Genomic DNA, 19,102 nt, shown 5'->3' with positions numbered 1-19,102 from the left:
GTACAGTTTAACCCGCTGACCCTTCCGTTTCTCGTATCCCAATTTCAGCGAACTACTTGCTGAACGTATTCCAGCCCATACAATAATATGATTCGGGCTCTAGGAATATTATATTTATAATGTATTATTTTATTCACATCAAAGTAAAGCTTAGCCTAGTAAAACTATAGCACAAACTGAGTTGCTCTATAAAGAGAAACAACATTTAAAATTATTGCTTCACCAGTTGTTATGTTTTTTTTATATTTCAATATTTAAATTCCCATTTATAACATATTAATAACCTATTTTAAGTTGTATGTCATAAATCATATAGAGGTTACATATTTATACGGGATTTATGTGCTACCCACCTTGAGATATAAGTTCTAAGGTATCAGTATAGTTACAACGGCTGCCCCACCCTTCAAGCCGAAAACGACGATTCAAAATTTGATTTAGAATAAATAATCTTTTTACAATTTTTCTTAATCTGCAATGTACGGAGAAATTGCTTTAAAGCACAGACATTACTATCTTGGCACGTTAATCGCATGATGGGATCAAAAAGAACTTACGCCCGATACCCTTTCGTTAGGAGTTGGTTGACGGCTAATTTGCATTTTCCTTTTGTGTCTGCGCTTCGCAGTTCGCCTCGGAGCATCTTTTGTACGAATTTGGGAATTTTATCTACCGGTTTCCGTCGTGTCGGAAATTTGATAATTGTTTTGTTGTTAGATAAACCGTTTTTCCTAAAATCTAATATAACATGAATAATTCATTTTGTTTTCAATTTTACAGTCTATTGAGAGAGATAATACTATATTATGAAGATTATTTTTTATTTATGTTAGCTAACCTGACAGATATCCGGGCAACCAAAATTAACGTTAACATAATTTAACTCTCCCTAAAATCTAGATTACTATTAATATTATATTATACATCACAACTGGTCTCAATTGAATGACAATGATTTTTAAAAATATTATTATAAGGATATTAAAAATTTAATATTTTTTCATAGTAAATAATTTATTCAATAAACAATCTGTAATAAACGTCCTCAAACTAAGATTTCGTCCTGTGTTAAGGGTATTGCAATGATGAAAGGGACAACATGAAGTACACTTAGAGCCCGGCACTAAAAGTTTACAACAAATAAATTGACTCTGGTCATAGATCTAATCCCGGGACCTGGGCGGGCCCCCGATGCGTACTCTGCGTGTCGTGGGTTCCGTCTGTGGGGGAGTTTTGCTGGACTTCGACCGGACGCGTCCGTAGGTGGCGGATAACGGGCCTCTGGGAGCAGTCACACTCCCAGGGGTGTGTGCGTCTGGGAGCAGTCACACTCCTTCCCTCTCGTCGTGTTACGGCGGGAGAGATTGAGCGACGTGGACCAAAACCAGCAGGGCGGGTTCTGGGCTCGCCGCGCCCTTCACCTACTTGAATGGTGTTTCATCCGGGGATGCCCGGGCCCCCGACTTCTTCCTTATTATTTTGAGTTTGTTTTTACTGTCTTTTTGTTTTCTTTATATTTTTTATTTAGTTTATGTTGAGTTTGTCTGTCCTTTTCTTCGTTATTATTTTGTTCTTTGTGTTTTGTTTGTTTACTATCTTCACTCTTGTACTGTTGGTTACATTTCTATGTTTTGATTTTGTTATATTTTCCACTTCATTCTTTCTTTATTCTCACTCAATCCCAAGTTTTGACGCCCAGCGACGGGACGATTGGCTGGTGCGAGACCAGTCGCGAGGGCGTCCCAGGGGACCGCACCATAGGTAAATAAAAAAAAAAACATGAGCATGTCCAGCCTGAAAAAGTTATTACCCCAGGAGGGTACCTCTGGATCTGCGGGAGGAGAATCCCTCCGTGCGGTCGAGAAATCGGCCGAAGCCAACGGCGAGACGACGACTCCGATGGACGTCCAGCCTCCGTCGGGCACAAGGAAGACCTGGGTTTTATGAAGAACTGGGCATGCCGATGAACCGAGGAGGAAGTCGTGAGGAGGATGTCGTGGACATCGGTTCGTAGGCAGTGAAGGCGGAGCGGGTGGTGCGGGCAGAAAGCCCCCGACTGGCTCCTGCAGGGGCCGTCGATTATTGTTGAAGAAAAAAAAAGGTCATAGATCTAATCAGGATCCCAATTCCGGTAGTCATGGTTACCGAATACTAACTATAGTATAAAACAAAAATAAACAAATAATCAGGTACTTATTATGTATATATGTCACACGTTCATCCTGGCCCTATAGCATTCCCGGTACCTACTATGGTAAGCTGAGATTCAATAACAAATATAGTATTTTCCTAGGTTTTCGCGGGTCATAGATATAATTAAAACCTTTTTTACAGTTCAATGTTGCGTTTTTTATTATTCTTTTCGTAGACACGGGCGGCTATGGTAGAATAAACTGTAAAAGTAATGCTGATACTACTTAAAAACTCATTCTTATATTAAACTCAAGAAAAAGAGTAAACAAAACTGTTAGGGCAAAAATATTTAGAGGAATTGTAGTCATGACCTAGCAGTCAGGGGTGTGTACTACTACGTGATGGCGTTCATATAGTTAGGGTCTAAACTTATTTCCCTAAATAACAAATTCACGGACAAAACTCTGTTTATAATTTAATTATATTATTTTAACTTGATATAATAATATGTAACTTATAGATTATACCCTATTCCAATTACGAAGTCCTTTTTGACACTTCTTAGAACGTAACTCTTCACGTTTCGCATAATTTGAATAATCATTTTTTGTTCATGGTCGTCAACATCATTTAAAAAATACACAAGCAATCTAAATCTAGTTAATTCATACATACAATAACATAATAATAACATCTGTCTCATGGGACTTCGTAATTGGAATAGAGTATAGTAATTAATATGAAATGGTCCTGTTTTGTGCTAAGAATGTGAATTATGTATGGCCCATTGTCTGTGGAGCTATTATACCTACGTACGTAAATTAGCCTTAACCTGTCCACTACATGGGCTCATTAATTATCCACAATGAACAACATGGATTTCGGATTCGGTTGAAAATTCAAATCGCTGTTCAGTGGTTCCTAATGTAGACTTATTATTTTGTGTATAAAATCTTATAAGATTGCTTTGCTTTGAATATTTTCGTGTTAAGATTATCAGACATTATTTCGGAGGAAAAAACATTGTATAATTTTATTACGAGCGTAAAATAAAATCATCTAAGCTCCATTAATAGTTGCTTCAAATATGTAAATCTGTGTTAAAATTAAATGACACATAATTATTACAACTATTTTGTATATAGATGCTGATTTTTTGTTTTGTCAGCTTGACGGTACCTACGTAGTGTACTTTGCTTTTTTTCTAGTAGCCTGCTTGCGAACTTGCTACTCGCCTCTTACCTTATATTAAATTATGAACTGTATTGAGCAATAGAATTAAAGAAATTAATTGAAACAGCAATGATAAGAACGCGAGATATTTTATTTTATGTGGTTGTTTATTATTTCTTTCGGTTTATTATTAAATATTATTTCTTCTTTCTCTGTCGAATCCGCGGCACTCGAAGTTGTGTCTGAATACACCATCTTGGCCAAATTTTTTATCTAGGCAGGGCCAACTTCGAGAAGGAAGCTGATAGGCGCGTACAGTTGGGCTGGGCTGCGTATGGAAAGCTCTGTCATATCTTTAACTCAGCAAACCAGCAAAGCCTAAAGATGAAAGTCTTCAACGATTGCGTGCTAACGGTCATGACATAATATGGCGCTCAAACGTGGACATTGACCGTAGGTCTGACTCGTAAGTTCAAAGTCACACAGCATGTTATGGAAAGGGATATGCTCGGAGTTTCTTTCATGGATCGAGTCAGAAATGAGGAAATCCGTCGAAGAACCAAAGTAACCGGTATAGCCCTAAAGATTAGCAAAGCTGACGTGGCAATAGGCCGGATATACGTATCGCAGACCCAATGACCGATACCCGATACCACATACCCGGAAGCGCAGTGCTGAACGTCCCGCTTCCCTGTGAACCGAAGACTTACGGTGATATGCTGGAGAAGATTGGATGCGGAAGGCGGAGGACCGTTCATTATGGCAGACTATGGGGAGGCGTACATCCAGCAGTGGAGAGATAAAGGCAGATGATTATGTAGGTTCTTAATCGTATTGTTTCTATAAAAGTCTAAGATGTGGTTTTCGAGCTCTTCCAAAAATTTATTACTTTATTCCATCTCACTTACTTAATTCCACAAAACATTCAATTTTATTCCTTAATTTCATTTTATACCTAAACTTTTTTACTGGGCAAGGAACATTGGTGTCGGCTTATTTTTTTAAATTATAATAATTAATAAATTATTGTTATGAGTATTAATTTTTTTGCCAATTTAGTGAATCAATCAAACATTTTTGATACTGGAGTTTATAGTTGTCTCGACTTTTTGACGGGAACGCGAGAAGCGAAGTTGTGTGAATTGTTTTATTTTGTCTATTTAGTGTTTCTTCAGGTTTAAATCTGTAATAACGGTGGCTTATTAACCTTTTAGTATCTGTAAAAGTGCACAAATGTGGGAAAATGAAACAAAGCCGATGGACGTAGCTTTTCGGGATCTTCCAAAATGTCCACTGAAAAAGTTTCAATAATTATTATCCACCATTTTACTGAGATTATACTTCATCCTATGTTATCTCATCTCATTTAATTTAATTTCATACCAATTGATTAATGTTTCAAATTAATCAACTTTGTTTTTTATTTCATTCTGTATTATCATTTTTCATAAGAAAAGGAAATAAACAATTAGTCGTTATGGTTTGATACCTTTGCCATTACAGTTAGAAAAATAGAACTTCTACTACTGTTAACTTAATGTCAACTCAAAATCTATGTCAAAATCTACGAGGCAAACAGCAAACACTCATAAATAAAGAATAATACCATTTGAAACAAAAAAATTGCAATGCAACTTGAGTAGCCTTATTAAACATTATACATATCTTAATTAAACTAATATTATGAACTTGGAAATGTAATTGTATTGTACTTCTTCGAACCATGTGTGATAGTGACGAACAAGGTGACCACAGCCGTTCAGGCTTGGATCTGACCGGGTTCTTGTTTGGTAATATTGACGAAAGGGGTCAGTTAGAAGATGATGGATTGCTAGATGGTGAATCGAAGCGAATGTTATCATCGCTTAGCCGCTTAGGTTTAGGGTCTATGCTCTCTGAAGTCCTGGAGGTTGAGGAACCAGTTAAAGAAGAGGAAGAAAAAGGTTAGTGTTTTTTTTTATCAATTTCGACTCTGCATTGTCGATGTTGAGTGTGTTACTACATTTGACGACACATTTGACTAAATTTGTCTAAATTTTGACTACATTTGAATAAACATGCCTTGAAAGTAAACCAGTAAATGTAATAATACTTTAGAATATGTGTTTGTAATTGTCACTACGGACCTTAAATGAATAAAATTAAAGGGGTAAAGCTAAAAAGAAGTCGTAGAATATCAACTGGGGATTTTCACATTTTATTCATTCTGTTTACACAAATCTCGAAGTACTGACCTGATTTTCATGTAGATTTTGTAGGTACTAGTGAGACAGAATATCTTGCTGCAGAAAGTAGGCTTTGCTTCATTACAGAAGAATGTTGCAAAAAATGTTATTGTCATTTAATTATTTTCGAAATTATATATAATTTATAATTAGTATGTAAGTACCTAGCTCTATTTGTATGTTTTCACTTCTAAACCACTATACTAAGTTTGAATTTAGTTTCGTGTCGAAATTATTACTGTATAAACCTTAGGAAATAATATGGCCTATATTTTGTCCCACTGCTGTAAATGGGTCTCCGTCACTCTTATATAAAAAGTAAATGGGTTGTGCACAGCTGTATTGGTAATTGAATGAAAGCCAAATAAAAAAAAGTAAAATAGTAAACAAATAGTTGTTGATTTTTATATTTCAAACCTATATTAGATATTAAGAAACCTTTTCATTAGTGTAAATTAGCACATTTTTTAAATGGTAACATGCACATAGACATCACATGGCAAATCAGTTTGAAGTCCCAAATGCCGAAATCACCTACTCTTGAAATGGAATGCTTGCTTATTTTCTAGTAAAAATATGCAGAACCTTTGCCTTACCTTTAAGTAGCTGATATAAAAGTTTTGAATTGGATAACCAATGGTATTATGAGAAATATGCACTTATGATGAGAATATGCACATAGATTAGCAGTGAGTAAGCAAACTTCAGTCATAAATCATACATAGTCAACAGTGAAATCCAAGTCAGGAAACTTAGAAGATAGTAGTTTCTTTTAGTATGGTTCAAACTACTGTTAAGGTTTAATCTCACATTTTCTTATGTCAACTGAAATTTTAACTTAACTTTTAAACTGAAGACATTATTAATTGCAGCAATGGTAAACATCTAATTCTTTATTTTATTTCATCAGACTATAATGAGAAAAGTCCATCGGCTGTGGACTTTTTTGACATTGAAGATGCAGCAGAGGATATAAAAGTATGTTTTTGATTTCACAAACCAACTTATAATATTGCATAGTATTTAATCTATTAAACAGCTATCTATTCTATCTAAACACCTACCATTATTTTAAAACTAATCACTAGCTCTGAAATAAATTTATGTTGGTGTTACAGGTAGAAAATAATGTGATAAAATTTGAAAATACTTCAGATGTACAAACTGTGCATAGCAGCAATGTTCCTGTGATTATTGATTCACAGAGTATTAAAGAGGAATTAAAAGAAGATACTTGGAGGGACACTGATATTGCAGGAGAACAAGAGGTACAGAGTACCAATGATGATGGCTATGAAGGTGATATGGAAGGTGATGGTGGACTTATGCCCCCTCCTTCGACAGTTCCGTTAGTATATTCTTTTCCAACTTATGAATGAAAAGGGAACAGATTCACCCAATTAGATAGAGAATTTCATTTTATGACAACACAAATTGCATAATTGCTAATAGTATGATATAATGTAACCAAATTAATGGCTTATATGTAAGTACCAATATGTTGCCTATTTCGTAATCAAAATTTAATTTAGTAGATATTGGTAAATACAGAAATACAATATGACATTAAAATAAAATGAAAATTAATTGTTTTACAGACCCCCCAAACAAGAAAAACCCAAAAAACTAGATACTCCATTGGCTGCAATGCTTCCATCTAAATATGCCAATGTTGATGTCACAGAACTGTTTCCGGATTTCAGACCAGATAGAGTGAGTAATATGTTGTTTTTAAATATTAACAAGAGCTGAATTCTCAAGCTAATAAATGTTATTTATTTGCTGTTTTCATGAAATTTTATTTGATAAATATTCATGTAGGTACTTCTTTTCTCTCGACTTTTTGGACCTGGAAAACTGTCCAGCTTACCGCAAATATGGCGCGGTGTTAAAAAACGTAGACGTCGAAAGCGCAGTGGAAGTACAGGCAGTGACACACCACCGATGGTTCCAGACAGTCAGGAACCTCAATATGCAAGTGACGATGAAGAGAAACTTCTCAAGTAAATATACTGAAGATTAAAACAGCATTTTCTTTATCAATAGCTTACTCTCTTATGTATGTATCCTTAAATTAATGATTTAAAAATAAATTTAATAACACTTATTTTAGGCCTATGGAAGAAAATCAACAGATGTCTAATGACGATAAGGGATTAGGCTCAGGAGACAAAGCACAAAGGCCAACACCGGCCCACTGGCGTTTTGGTCCTGCTCAAGTTTGGTATGATATGTTGAATGTACCAGAGACAGGTGATGGGTTTGACTACGGATTCAAATTAAAGGTATGGAACAACATCATGTATTTTTCTAAATATATTAATAAAATTATACTTTAAATCGTCTTCGTCTTAATGGATGAGACGCCCGGTGTATTAATCTAGCGCTATATGTCAATAGGCCATAGCCCTGCAAATATGCCGCTGTTAAAATCCCGTAGATAAGTGCCAATACTACTAATGAAATAGTTTTTAACTCACAACTGTAAATTCTCACACTCCACAATAAATAAATATGTAATAAAAATAAAACTTGTGAAAAATGTGAATAATGTAATTATCTTACAATTCAGCTGTTAACTACATTTCCGATCCTGCGGACCGAATGGTAATCAGTCGACTTCGCCCTAAACACGTCATTCCATCTTCCCAATCCACTAACTGTGCTTTTATGTACCTCAAGCACCGGTTACCGTTCTCATCGTACCCGTCGCTTACGACGAAGGGCTCAGCGAGTAAATTAACCTGAGTTTTCGCCAGATCTTCTCAGTGGGTGGCATTTCCGATCCGGTAGTAGATTCTGCGAAGCACTGCTCTTGCTAGGATTAGTGTTGGTAATGTCGTCAGGTTTGAGTCCCGTGAGCTCACCTATTTGTCAGGTTACGCTGACATATACTCCCAAGGCTATCAGCTTCGGTAGGAAAAAAAAGCAAAAAAAAATGATTCAGATATAAAGCTCAAGTCTCAAGGTGAGTGGCGGCATTGTCTTTGTGTTATGTATGGGAACTGGTAATTATTTAACACCAGGTGTAGCTTGTTCACCTACATATACACTAAAAATAAAGAAAAACTCATTTGAAAGATTAAGTATATGTTTCTTACCTATTTGGGTAAATTTAAAACAAACAAATTTATTACGTATATTTATTTGTAAACAGACTCAAGGAACAGATCGTGAAGAAAAATCAAAGGAAGTTGAAGAAGAAATTAGAGACACTGTGGAGAGTGCAGATAGCCCTGATAGTGGCTTTCCCGATGATTCTTTCCTTATGCTGTCACAGTTGCAGTGGGAAGATGATGTTATATGGGATGGAAGTGAAATGAAACATAAGGTATGCTTTATAAACTACACACTTTAAATTATATCAACCATTTTCTCTTGAAATATCTGAAATAAATAAAAATAAACTAAAGTATATTGAAATTATTAATATTAGTATTATTTTTTATATTTATTTTAATAATTAATATAAAAAAAAATTGTAGCCGTGGTGGCCTAAAGGATAAGACGTCCGGTGCATTCGTATCTAGCGATGCAACAGTGTTCGGATCTCGCAGGCGGGTACCAATTTGTCTAATGAAATGCGTATTTAAATGTTCCCGATTGACTTCCACGGTTTTTTTTTTATTTTTTTTTATTGCTTATCTTTGTGGACGAGCTCACAGCCCACCTGATGTTAAGTGGTTACTGGAGCCCATAGACATCTACAACGTAAATGCGCCACACACCTTGAGATATAGTTCTAAGGTCTCAGTATAGTCTCAATATAGGTGTAGGAATAACATCGTGTAATAAAAATCTAACCCGCAAAGTTATAATCTGCGTAATTACTGGTGGTAGGACCTCTTGTGAGTCCGCGCGGGTAGGTATTTTGAAGGGTGGGGTAGTCGTTGTAACTATGCTGAGACCTTTGAACTTATACCTCAGGGTGGGTGGCGCCTTTGCGTTGTAGATGTCTATGGGTTCCAGTAACCACTTCGTCCACCCATCTAAGCAATAAAAAAATGATTTTTTTTGTTAATGTTTTAAACAATGCAATTGTAACTTCTATTTTATGTCAGGCCACATCTTCATTGTTTGTCTATGGTACACCCAATTTATTAATAGATTACCTTATGTGTATTGTATGTGATAAGTACTTGTTCAGGTGCTTGCCCGTTTGAACAGCAAAAGTAATGCAGCCGGATGGGTTCCTACATCAGTAAGCCGCACTGCACAGCAATTCTCACATCCTAGACCACAGCCACCAACCACATTACAGACTAAAACACCCGCGTAAGTATTTATTTACCTTAATTTAACATGGCTTAGTATGTTTATGATTCATAATTAATGCTACGAATTATTGGAACATGTTAAAATAACTTTGCCTAACTCTGAAAAGTGTAAATCAATGGGTAAATATAAATCATTAATTTGAAACTTATTGTCGTCATAAATAAGAGCACACAGGAAAATGTTTTTTATATCTACGATACAGCATGAAATTCTGGAATGAAATAATCGATTTCATGACGAATACAAAACTAATTTTAAAAATGTCGGTTTTTACAGTTTAGTAGAGCATCACTACACAATAGTCTATATTTTTTAGAAGTGAAACGCTGTAAACTGTTCCGGGTAGCTACCAATATTAATGTCGCAAACAGTTATATGTTTCTGTTTGAAGGGTATGATAAAGTTATACAATACAATTGAAATATCGAGCTCATGTCTCAAACTGAATGGTAGCATTCATATTGTTATATCTATCCAACAATATCTTAATATTCTGTGATTCTGAACTCTTTCATTTGAAGAATAAGATTGTTTTTTTCATGAATTCTTAGTGCTACAGCCACTTCTGCTAATAACCAACCTGGAGGGAATTCAGCTGATGGTGAAGATAACACTTGGTACAGTATATTCCCAGTTGAAAACGAAGAGTTGGTATACGGTACTTGGGAGGATGAAGTTATATGGGATGCAGAGAACATGTCCAAAATACCGAAACCTAAGATACTTACATTGGATCCTAACGATGAGAACATTATATTGGGTATTCCAGATGATGTCGATCCTTCGAAGATTACTAGAGGTAGACCACGTTTTCAGCACCATTTGTGTTTAATTTGTACCCTATACATCCATCATGATTTCTTAATCTAATCCAAATATTTATGTGTCAGTACATTGATGAGGAGTTTGACCGTTTCGGGAATATGGTTAATGTTGACAAGACAAACAAAAACAAACGACACGTAAATATGAAATAATGGCATAATAATATAGAGAAATAGCAAAAGAAACACATTCAGTATCTTTTAAAGAAAACTATTAGTAGTTAGTGAATATTATTATTAGAATTAGTGAACTGAAGTGGCAATGGGCCGGCCACATACCACGAAGAGAGGACGGTCGATGGGGCAGAAAGATCCTGGAGTGGCGACCACGTACTGGCAAGCGCAGTGTGGGACGGCCACCTACTAGATGGACCGACGACCTAGTAAAAAGCGCTGGGTCTCGTTGGATGCAGGTGGCAATGGACCCGTCGCACTGGAAATCTATTGGAGAGGCCTATGTTCAGCAGTGGACGGCGATAGGCTGAAATGATGATGATGATGATGATTAATATTATGCTATCAGTATTATATTAAAACTAGCGACCCGCCCTCGCTTCGCTTCGGAAACTGTAATTTATTATTGATTTCTCCACTATTTAATGGTGTTATTATACATATAAACCTTCCTCTTCAATCACTCTATCTATTAAAAAAACTGCATCAAAATCCGTTGCGTAGTTTTAAAGATTTAAGCATACATAGGGATATAAGGACAGAAAGCGATTTTTTTATATACTATGTAGTGATAAAGTGTTATTAATTGATTTGATATGAAGGTAGTAATTAATTAAGTAATAAATAATTCTTAGCTTGAATGTAAAGTATATCTAGATATTTCTATGTTTCAGCATTCATCAGCCTTATGTAGCCTTGTGTTTGGGTACAACAACTATGAGCCATACTTTATTTTGCTTTCAGAGCGAGGTCCAGCTCCTAAAGTAAAGATACCTCATCCTCACGTTAAGAAATCCAAGATCCTGCTTGGAAAAGCTGGTGTAATTAATGTACTTCAAGAAGACGCTCCACCGCCTCCCCCTAAGTCGCCTGACAGAGATCCTTTCAATATATCGAATGATGTGTTAGTATTCACACTGAAATCACATTATCCTTATCCTATCTTAATTTATTATTATTTAATCCCCTCCTCAAGGACACAAATTTAATACGACACCCATAGACACAGCTATTTTTTAATTGCCTTTGTAAGCAGACGAGCATACGGTCCACGGTACTAAGAGGCTACCGTTGCTCATGGACGTCAGCAATACCAAAGGCACAGCCAAGTCACTGCCTACCATAACATAATTCGAAACTAAAATAACTTAAACTTAACATAATAAAAAAAATCTTAATCTATATAATATGTAAATCTTGTTGATAATATTATTTTACTTTCACTACATACCATAATTATTTTAAAATAATATGATAAGTATACATAGAACTATTCCAAGCAGTACACTGAGTTTCGCGCCAGATCTTCTCAGTGGGTCGAGTTTTCGATCCGGTGGTAGATTCTGCCAAGCACTGCTCTTGCTAGGGCCAGTGCTAGCAACACTTCCGGTTAGAGCCCCGAGAGCTCACCTACACACTAGGCAGAAATAGCCTCTCAAGGCTATCAAAGCATAGGGAGGAAAATTGGTCGAACCGCTGGACACATCTAGTAATCTTTTTTATTTTTTTAAAATGCTTAGATGGGTGGACGATCTCATAGCCTACCTGGTGTTAAGTGGTTACTGGAGCCCATAGACATCTACAACATTAATGCGCCACCCACCTTGAGCTATACGTTCTAAGGTCTCAGTATAGTATGAAGGTAACTTATTTTAATTGATCAACAGATATTACCAGCCAAAATCGCAGAACCCACGTTTGAAAGTGGGCGGCGGTCAGCTGATACAGCACAGCACGCCGGTGGTGGAGCTGCGCGCGCCCTTCATCCAGACGCACATGGGGCCGGCCCGACTGCGCGCGTTCCACCGGCCCGCGCTCAGGAAGCTGACGTACGGGCCGCTCTCTGCCCCCGGACCGCACCCCGTCCAACCCTTGCTGAAGCATATTCGAAAGAAAGCTAAGGTCTGTTTTTTTTTTAAAAGGGATTTTATGACCTGGTAACAAAGGCCTTTAGGTCATGTCTTATTTTAATATAAATTCTATTTTTATGAAAAACGATAATATGGAATGAAAAGAGATGAGATGATATGGGATGAAATATAATCTCAGTAAAATGGCGATCATTTACTGAGATTAGAGAGATTACTGCTTTGGATAGGTGGACGAGCTCACAGCCCACCTGGTGTTAAGTGGTCAACGGAGCCCATAGATATCTACAACGTAAATGCGCCACCCACCTTGAGATATAATTTCTAGTGTCAGTATAGTTACAACGGCTGCCCCACCCTTCAAATATTACATTACAACAAGCATTACTCCTTCACGGCAGAAATAGGCGGGGTGGTATTACTTGTGCGGACTCACAAGAGGTCCTACCACCAGTGTTTTGATGTGAATCGATTTTATTTTGCTATAAAAATGAAAATACACTTTAACGTGTTTATTTACAGACTTTTTCACTGTAATTACTTAAATGTGTATTATTCGGTTCACAAATCCTCTAAGGACCGTGCTATAATTAAAACTTTCTTTACGGTTTTATTTCGCGTTTTTTTTTAATTGTCATTCTAATATCTGACTTATACTATCATAAATTGAATTGATATTCAATCAACAAGGACAATACAAATGCCAGAATGAAACGAAGAAACTTCGTACATAATATATTTTACTATAGCACTATGCTATTAAGCTAAATTGACGTATAGTGTATATTTATATAGTTACGTTACTTTTCTTTGATATTTCTTTATACGCCAATTTTGTGAATTAGGGAAGTGAAATGCTGAAAATTTTATTTTCACCAATGAAATAGGGTTGTAAATTGCAAAACTTAATTCTTCGATCGACTAATGTCTAGTCAATTCTTCGATCGACTAATGTCTAGTCAATGTTATTTGAGCAGCAACGTGAAGCAGAAAGACTAGCGTCTGGTGGCGGTGACGTGTTCTTCATGCGGACGCCGGAAGATCTGAGCGGTAGAGACGGTGAAATAATACTGGTCGAGTTCTGCGAAGAGCATCCGCCACTGTTGAGTCAAGTTGGCATGTGCACTAAGATCAAAAATTACTACAAGCGGACAGCTACCAAGGTGAGCATCAATAAAAAATTGACATCCCGGAAGTGATGCAGGGGTACTATTTTAAATCATTAACAACGTACAGTAGATTGAGGGGAATAGAGACTAGAATAGAAGAGAAGGGACAAATCTGGGATGTCACAATATTTTTATTGAGTGGTTAGATTTAATTTTGTTAAACTGAAAATGGCTCGTAATTTAGTTTTTAAGAATACTAAATAGTTTAATTTAGTCATCAAAGTTTTGTAACTCGTTAAAGAAATTAAAAAGTTAATTACCTAAACTTAGGTACGTACCTAATAACTAAATAGTGCCAGCCCTATCGAAAAACTCTATTGTCCCCATACATAACCTGATTCACCCCAAAGCCAATCTGAATCGGGTCAAGCTAGTTTTTTCAGCTTTTGTGTATATTTTGCAATGAACTATGTATAATAACGCATCGTATATAAAAATGTAAGTTTCCAGAACCATTTCAATCTCAATTTTATTGGTATTACTCTATGAAAAACTATTGAAAATTTCTGATGGATTTGAAAAGGGTCCCGATTCCCCCGCAATCTACGGTAATAATAATAATAATATAACTCTTTGCTTGACACTACATGTACAGAGTAAGCATGTAAAACAAATAATAATAGACGCTGACATAAATTGGCGGCCTTACAGCTGAAAGCCATCTCTTCCAGGCAATCTTGCATGGGGGAGGAATAAGTAAACTGGCATTTACGGTGCTATATCTTAATAAACTTACTTAAAAATATATACATATCGACGCTTGAAAGGCAAACGTGACTAAGCGACAATGCGTGAACCTTACAGTAGACTAATTTAAAGTTGAAATACCTGAAAAAAATTCTATTTTAATGAATCTAGCTGTAGGATTGAAATGATTTTAATAGACCTAGAAATATATATTTTTTCCGCATCGAATATGGTTATTGCCTATCATTTATGTACAAAGCAGTTATTGTCGCTTAGTCACGTTTGCCTTTCAAGCGTCGATATATATACCATGTGAAAAATAAATACAATATAAGATAGACTTACATACTACGGTACAGCCAAACTTAATTATTTCATTGATGAACAGGACAACGGTCCCAAGCCACTGAAGTACGGTGAAGTAGCGTACGCTCACACGTCGCCGTTCCTCGGGATCCTGGCGCCGGGAGCCACGCAGCCGGTCGTCGAGAACAACATGTACAGAGCTCCTATATACGAACACACGTTGCCGCAGACTGACTTCATCATTATACGTACCAGGTACGTAATACTGTCTGATGTATATTTAAGCTTTTTTTCTACCTAAGCTGATGGTCGCGAGAGACCATTTCAGCGTAACCGGGCGAGTAGGCGAGCTCACGGGGCTCAAATCTGACATTGTTGCTAACACGAACTCTAGCAAGAGCCGTGCATAATCTACCACCGAATCGGAAACGCGATCCACTGAGAAGATCCGGCGAGAAACTCAGTAGGCTAATGTCGTCTGCTCTATAATGACTTTATAATGACCCTCAACGGTCCGGTGGAGGTAATCCCGGGCATTCCGCTATACGAGATTCATACAACATATTTTACAAATGAGATTTATGAAAAGTCCCCAATGGTTGGCATTGTTAATGTCCATGAGCAACGTGATAATAATAATAATACGCTCATTCTGTGAGCAGAGTTCTGTAAAAATTTCAGAAACCAATTTGGAAAAATAAATTTCCTCGAATCATAAAATTTTTTTGTACTAATAACAACAAAATGTAATTAATTACTGCTTAAAATACTAATAAATTTACTGAACACTAATGGTCTTATTTACAATGAGTTATCTGAGCAGTATCAGCCCGATATTAAAATACTGTCACATAGTTTTATCTATACTAATATATAAATCTACCGTGGTTTTTACGGATGTTCCGTTATAATTATTGAACTATGCATCCGATTGACTTGAAACTTGGTATCCATGTAGAAAATACATGTACTTAATGGATAGGCTAATATTTATATGAGTCTTGGACTCCCTAATAATAATGACAATAAATAATCTATATATTAATACGTGAAGCAAAAACTTTGTATCCCTTTTTACGAAAATTGCGCGGACGGAGGAGTATGAAATTTTCCACACTTATAGAGAATATAGAGAAGAAGTGCACAATGCTAATATTTTTTTAAAATAATGCATAAATGATACATTAAATCAATAAAGAAAACATTACACACACTACATACCATGTATTTGACGCACACACGCATGCATACTATTTATTGTCAAACTTTTGTTCTTGACGTCTGTTGTCAAATTGAGAATAGATTAAATATTGTTTGTCTTTGTTAATATTTTTTATAATGTAGTCTTGGCGAAATTTGTGATTATAAAAGTATAAAATAGAATCATAATAGTGTACAAACTTACAATTCCAATTAATTATAGTCTAATTTCGACTACTGCGGGACCTCTAGTAATGTTAATTTTAAATGCCCAGCGAAGCAGGCGAGTATGGCTAGTTCCTTATATGTATAATGAGTAAAACTTTTTGAAGCTATTCTTATAACATACTTAATGAGCTCAGATAGTTTTTTATGAATCGGAATGCTAATTTTATGTTTTAAAACTAAATTATAACTGAGATAATTACTATACATACATATGAAGAGATCATTACTATCTATCTACTGAGATCATTACTATACATACATATGCATATGAAGTCTAATTATAAAATTTCAGACAAGCATATTATATACGTGAGATCGACGCTGTGTACGTTGCCGGACAAGAGTGTCCGCTGTATGAAGTCCCCGGACCAAATTCAAAGAGAGCTAACAATTTCGTTAGAGATTTCTTGCAGGTAAATATGGTTCTAAATATTGGAGACGGATCGACACTTTTATTTTGCCTACCTACTGCTAGTAGCCTAGATGGGAAATTCTGACTACTGGGTGTGTAGGCGAGATCACGGGAAACTTTGCTAACATCTGCTCTAGTAAGAGCAGTGCTTCGCTGACTCTACTACCGGATCGAAATTGCATTCTGCTAAGAGGATTCGGCGAGAAACTCACCGGGTTTAAGTTGCACGTCGAACTCTTTATCGATAACCGGTGCTCGGAATCCCCAAAAGGGATCCCCACCGATCAACAAACACTAATCTAATAGTATAGATAAATCTAAAAACGCCAATTCGTTTTTTTTTAAACGAAAAGAGTTTTTCATCGAAAGTTGAAACTCAATATTCAAGTCATAATAGCGTGAATGTTAAATATGAATAGTACTGAAAACATTACTTTTTTCAGGTGTTCATATACAGGCTATTTTGGAAATCTCGTGACAAGCCACGTCGTATAAAAATGGATGATATAAAGAGGGCGTTCCCGTCGCATTCTGAAAGTTCGATTAGAAAGAGATTGAAGCTATGCGCTGATTTTAAGCGTACCGGATTGGATTCGAATTGGTATGTCAGTTAGATAAATAATATAGAGAAAATGGACATTATATTTAATTTAATTTTTATTAAATCGCTTGGAAAATTATGTTCATTTTGGTTTTAAAAACATCTTAGAATTGTATTTTGTATTCAGGACACATGATATCAAGTTATAAAAGATTTTTATGGCTCAAGTATGTAGAATCTAAAAATAGTATAATCAAACGTAGACATTAGGATAAAATCATTTTGTACGAATAAAAAACCCGATGATAAAGGATTTACTTTGTCTCATTTACACATTATTGACCTTTATTTTTGACATTTTCACATTCAACCAATATGAAAACAATAAAATAATCAGCCAATAATAAGATGAAATATAACACAGGTGGGTGATAAAGCCGGATTTCCGTCTACCCTCCGAAGAAGAAATCCGAGCCATGGTGTCGCCCGAACAGTGCTGCGCCTACTTCAGTATGGCGGCCGCAGAACAAAGACTGAAAGACGCTGGCTACGGAGAAAAGTTCCTGTTTACCCCGCAAGAGGACGATGACGAGGAAATGCAGCTGAAGATAGATGATGAAGTGAGAAAACCTTTGTCGGAAACACCATATTTTTACTGGTGGTAGGACTTCGTGAGTCCGCGCGGGTAGGTACCACCACCCCGCCTATTTCTGCCGTGAAGCAGTAATGCGTTCAGTTTGAAGGGTGAGGCAGCCGTTATAACTATACTGAGACCTTAGAACTTATATCTTAAGGTGGGTGGCGCATTTATGTTGTAGATGTCTATGGACTCCAGTAACCACTTAACACCAAGTGGGCTGTGAGCTCGTGCACCCCTCTAAGCAATAAAAAAATAATAATCACTAACACTTCAATATTTAGATTAATTTTGTGTATTGCATTTTCACTTTTGATGTGATAAAGCGACAATATTGTAAAATTGTACACTTTTAATGCGTCTTCTCGCATTAAAAGTGTACAATTTCCAAAAATATTCAAAATTGAGTTAATATGCGGAATCATTTGATATCACCAGTATTTTTCTCATAAATACTGTCAAAAGAGTGTTGTTTAGTTTTCGTTTTTTTTTAGTTTACCTATATTTTGACTACAATTAACAAAATTAATACATCATTTTGTCTTACTTTAAAAGACAGATAGTGTAAATGGTAAAAAATAAAAAATAAATGTTGCAAAGATGATTAATATTAAAAATATCACATGTTAAAGTTTTAAAACACTCTCCTGTAAAATTAGTAAGTTTTGAGATTATACAGTTTTAATACGAGATGACGATATGTTCGTAGGCTTCTGTAACCACCTAATAAGGACGTGACCATTCACTAATCACTACCAAAAGATTGTTGAACTAAAAAGTTTGTAACAGGTAAAAGTGGCTCCGTGGAACACGACCCGCGCCTACATCCAGGCCATGCGCGGCAAGTGTCTGCTCCAGCTGACCGGCCCGGCGGACCCCACCGGCTGCGGCGAGGGGTTCTCGTACGTGCGGGTGCCGAACAAGCCCACGCAGCAACCGAACGAGGAGCAACAACCCAAACGAACCGTCACCGGGACCGACGCTGACCTGAGGAGGCTGAGTTTGAACAACGCTAAGGCACTGTTGAGGAAGTTCGGTGTTCCCGAAGAGGAGGTGAGATCTAACTTAAATATTTTTTTTTAAAGGGATTTTATGCCTCACTGATGCGTAGTGTTCGTGCGAGTACTAACAATATCCTGATGGTTATAGGTAATAAATCCGAATGTGCTGTTTTGAGACACTGAGTTAATATATCTTGTTCCATGTGCCTGGTGCCTCAAAGCAACGCAGATTTATGAATTAAATCT

At 36.3% G+C, this 19,102-nt stretch overlaps 1 protein-coding gene across 4 annotated transcripts in view; it reads left to right on the top strand.

The window, feature by feature from the left end:
* The first annotated feature begins 4,848 nt into the window (after positions 1-4,848).
* Taf1 (TATA-box binding protein associated factor) overlaps positions 4,849-19,102 on the top strand; it is a 38,816-nt gene continuing 24,562 nt past the window's right edge. For 2 of the 4 annotated variants that reach the window (NM_001402257.1, NM_001402256.1), the window contains exons 1-17: positions 4,875-5,249; positions 6,442-6,509; positions 6,650-6,879; positions 7,130-7,244; positions 7,353-7,534; positions 7,645-7,816; positions 8,689-8,862; positions 9,679-9,806; positions 10,361-10,608; positions 11,552-11,711; positions 12,475-12,709; positions 13,653-13,838; positions 14,920-15,092; positions 16,558-16,678; positions 17,121-17,278; positions 17,643-17,838; positions 18,645-18,908. In NM_001402257.1, the coding sequence (NP_001389186.1) occupies positions 5,030-5,249; positions 6,442-6,509; positions 6,650-6,879; positions 7,130-7,244; positions 7,353-7,534; positions 7,645-7,816; positions 8,689-8,862; positions 9,679-9,806; positions 10,361-10,608; positions 11,552-11,711; positions 12,475-12,709; positions 13,653-13,838; positions 14,920-15,092; positions 16,558-16,678; positions 17,121-17,278; positions 17,643-17,838; positions 18,645-18,908 (3,030 nt within the window). In that variant the 5' untranslated portion in view covers positions 4,875-5,029. Of the gene's footprint in view, positions 5,250-6,441; positions 6,510-6,649; positions 6,880-7,129; positions 7,245-7,352; positions 7,535-7,644; positions 7,817-8,688; positions 8,863-9,678; positions 9,807-10,360; positions 10,609-11,551; positions 11,712-12,474; positions 12,710-13,652; positions 13,839-14,919; positions 15,093-16,557; positions 16,679-17,120; positions 17,279-17,642; positions 17,839-18,644; positions 18,909-19,102 lie in introns of all 4 variants that reach the window. The other 2 variants (XM_062673204.1, XM_062673203.1) reach the window with 2 other exon arrangements.

Source organism: Bombyx mori, chromosome 17 (genome assembly GCF_030269925.1).
Source record: "Bombyx mori chromosome 17, ASM3026992v2".
In the NCBI taxonomy this organism is placed as follows: Eukaryota; Metazoa; Arthropoda; class Insecta; order Lepidoptera; family Bombycidae; genus Bombyx; species Bombyx mori.
Note: the sequence above shows the minus strand (reverse complement) of the source record. Positions and strands in the feature narration are given on the sequence as shown.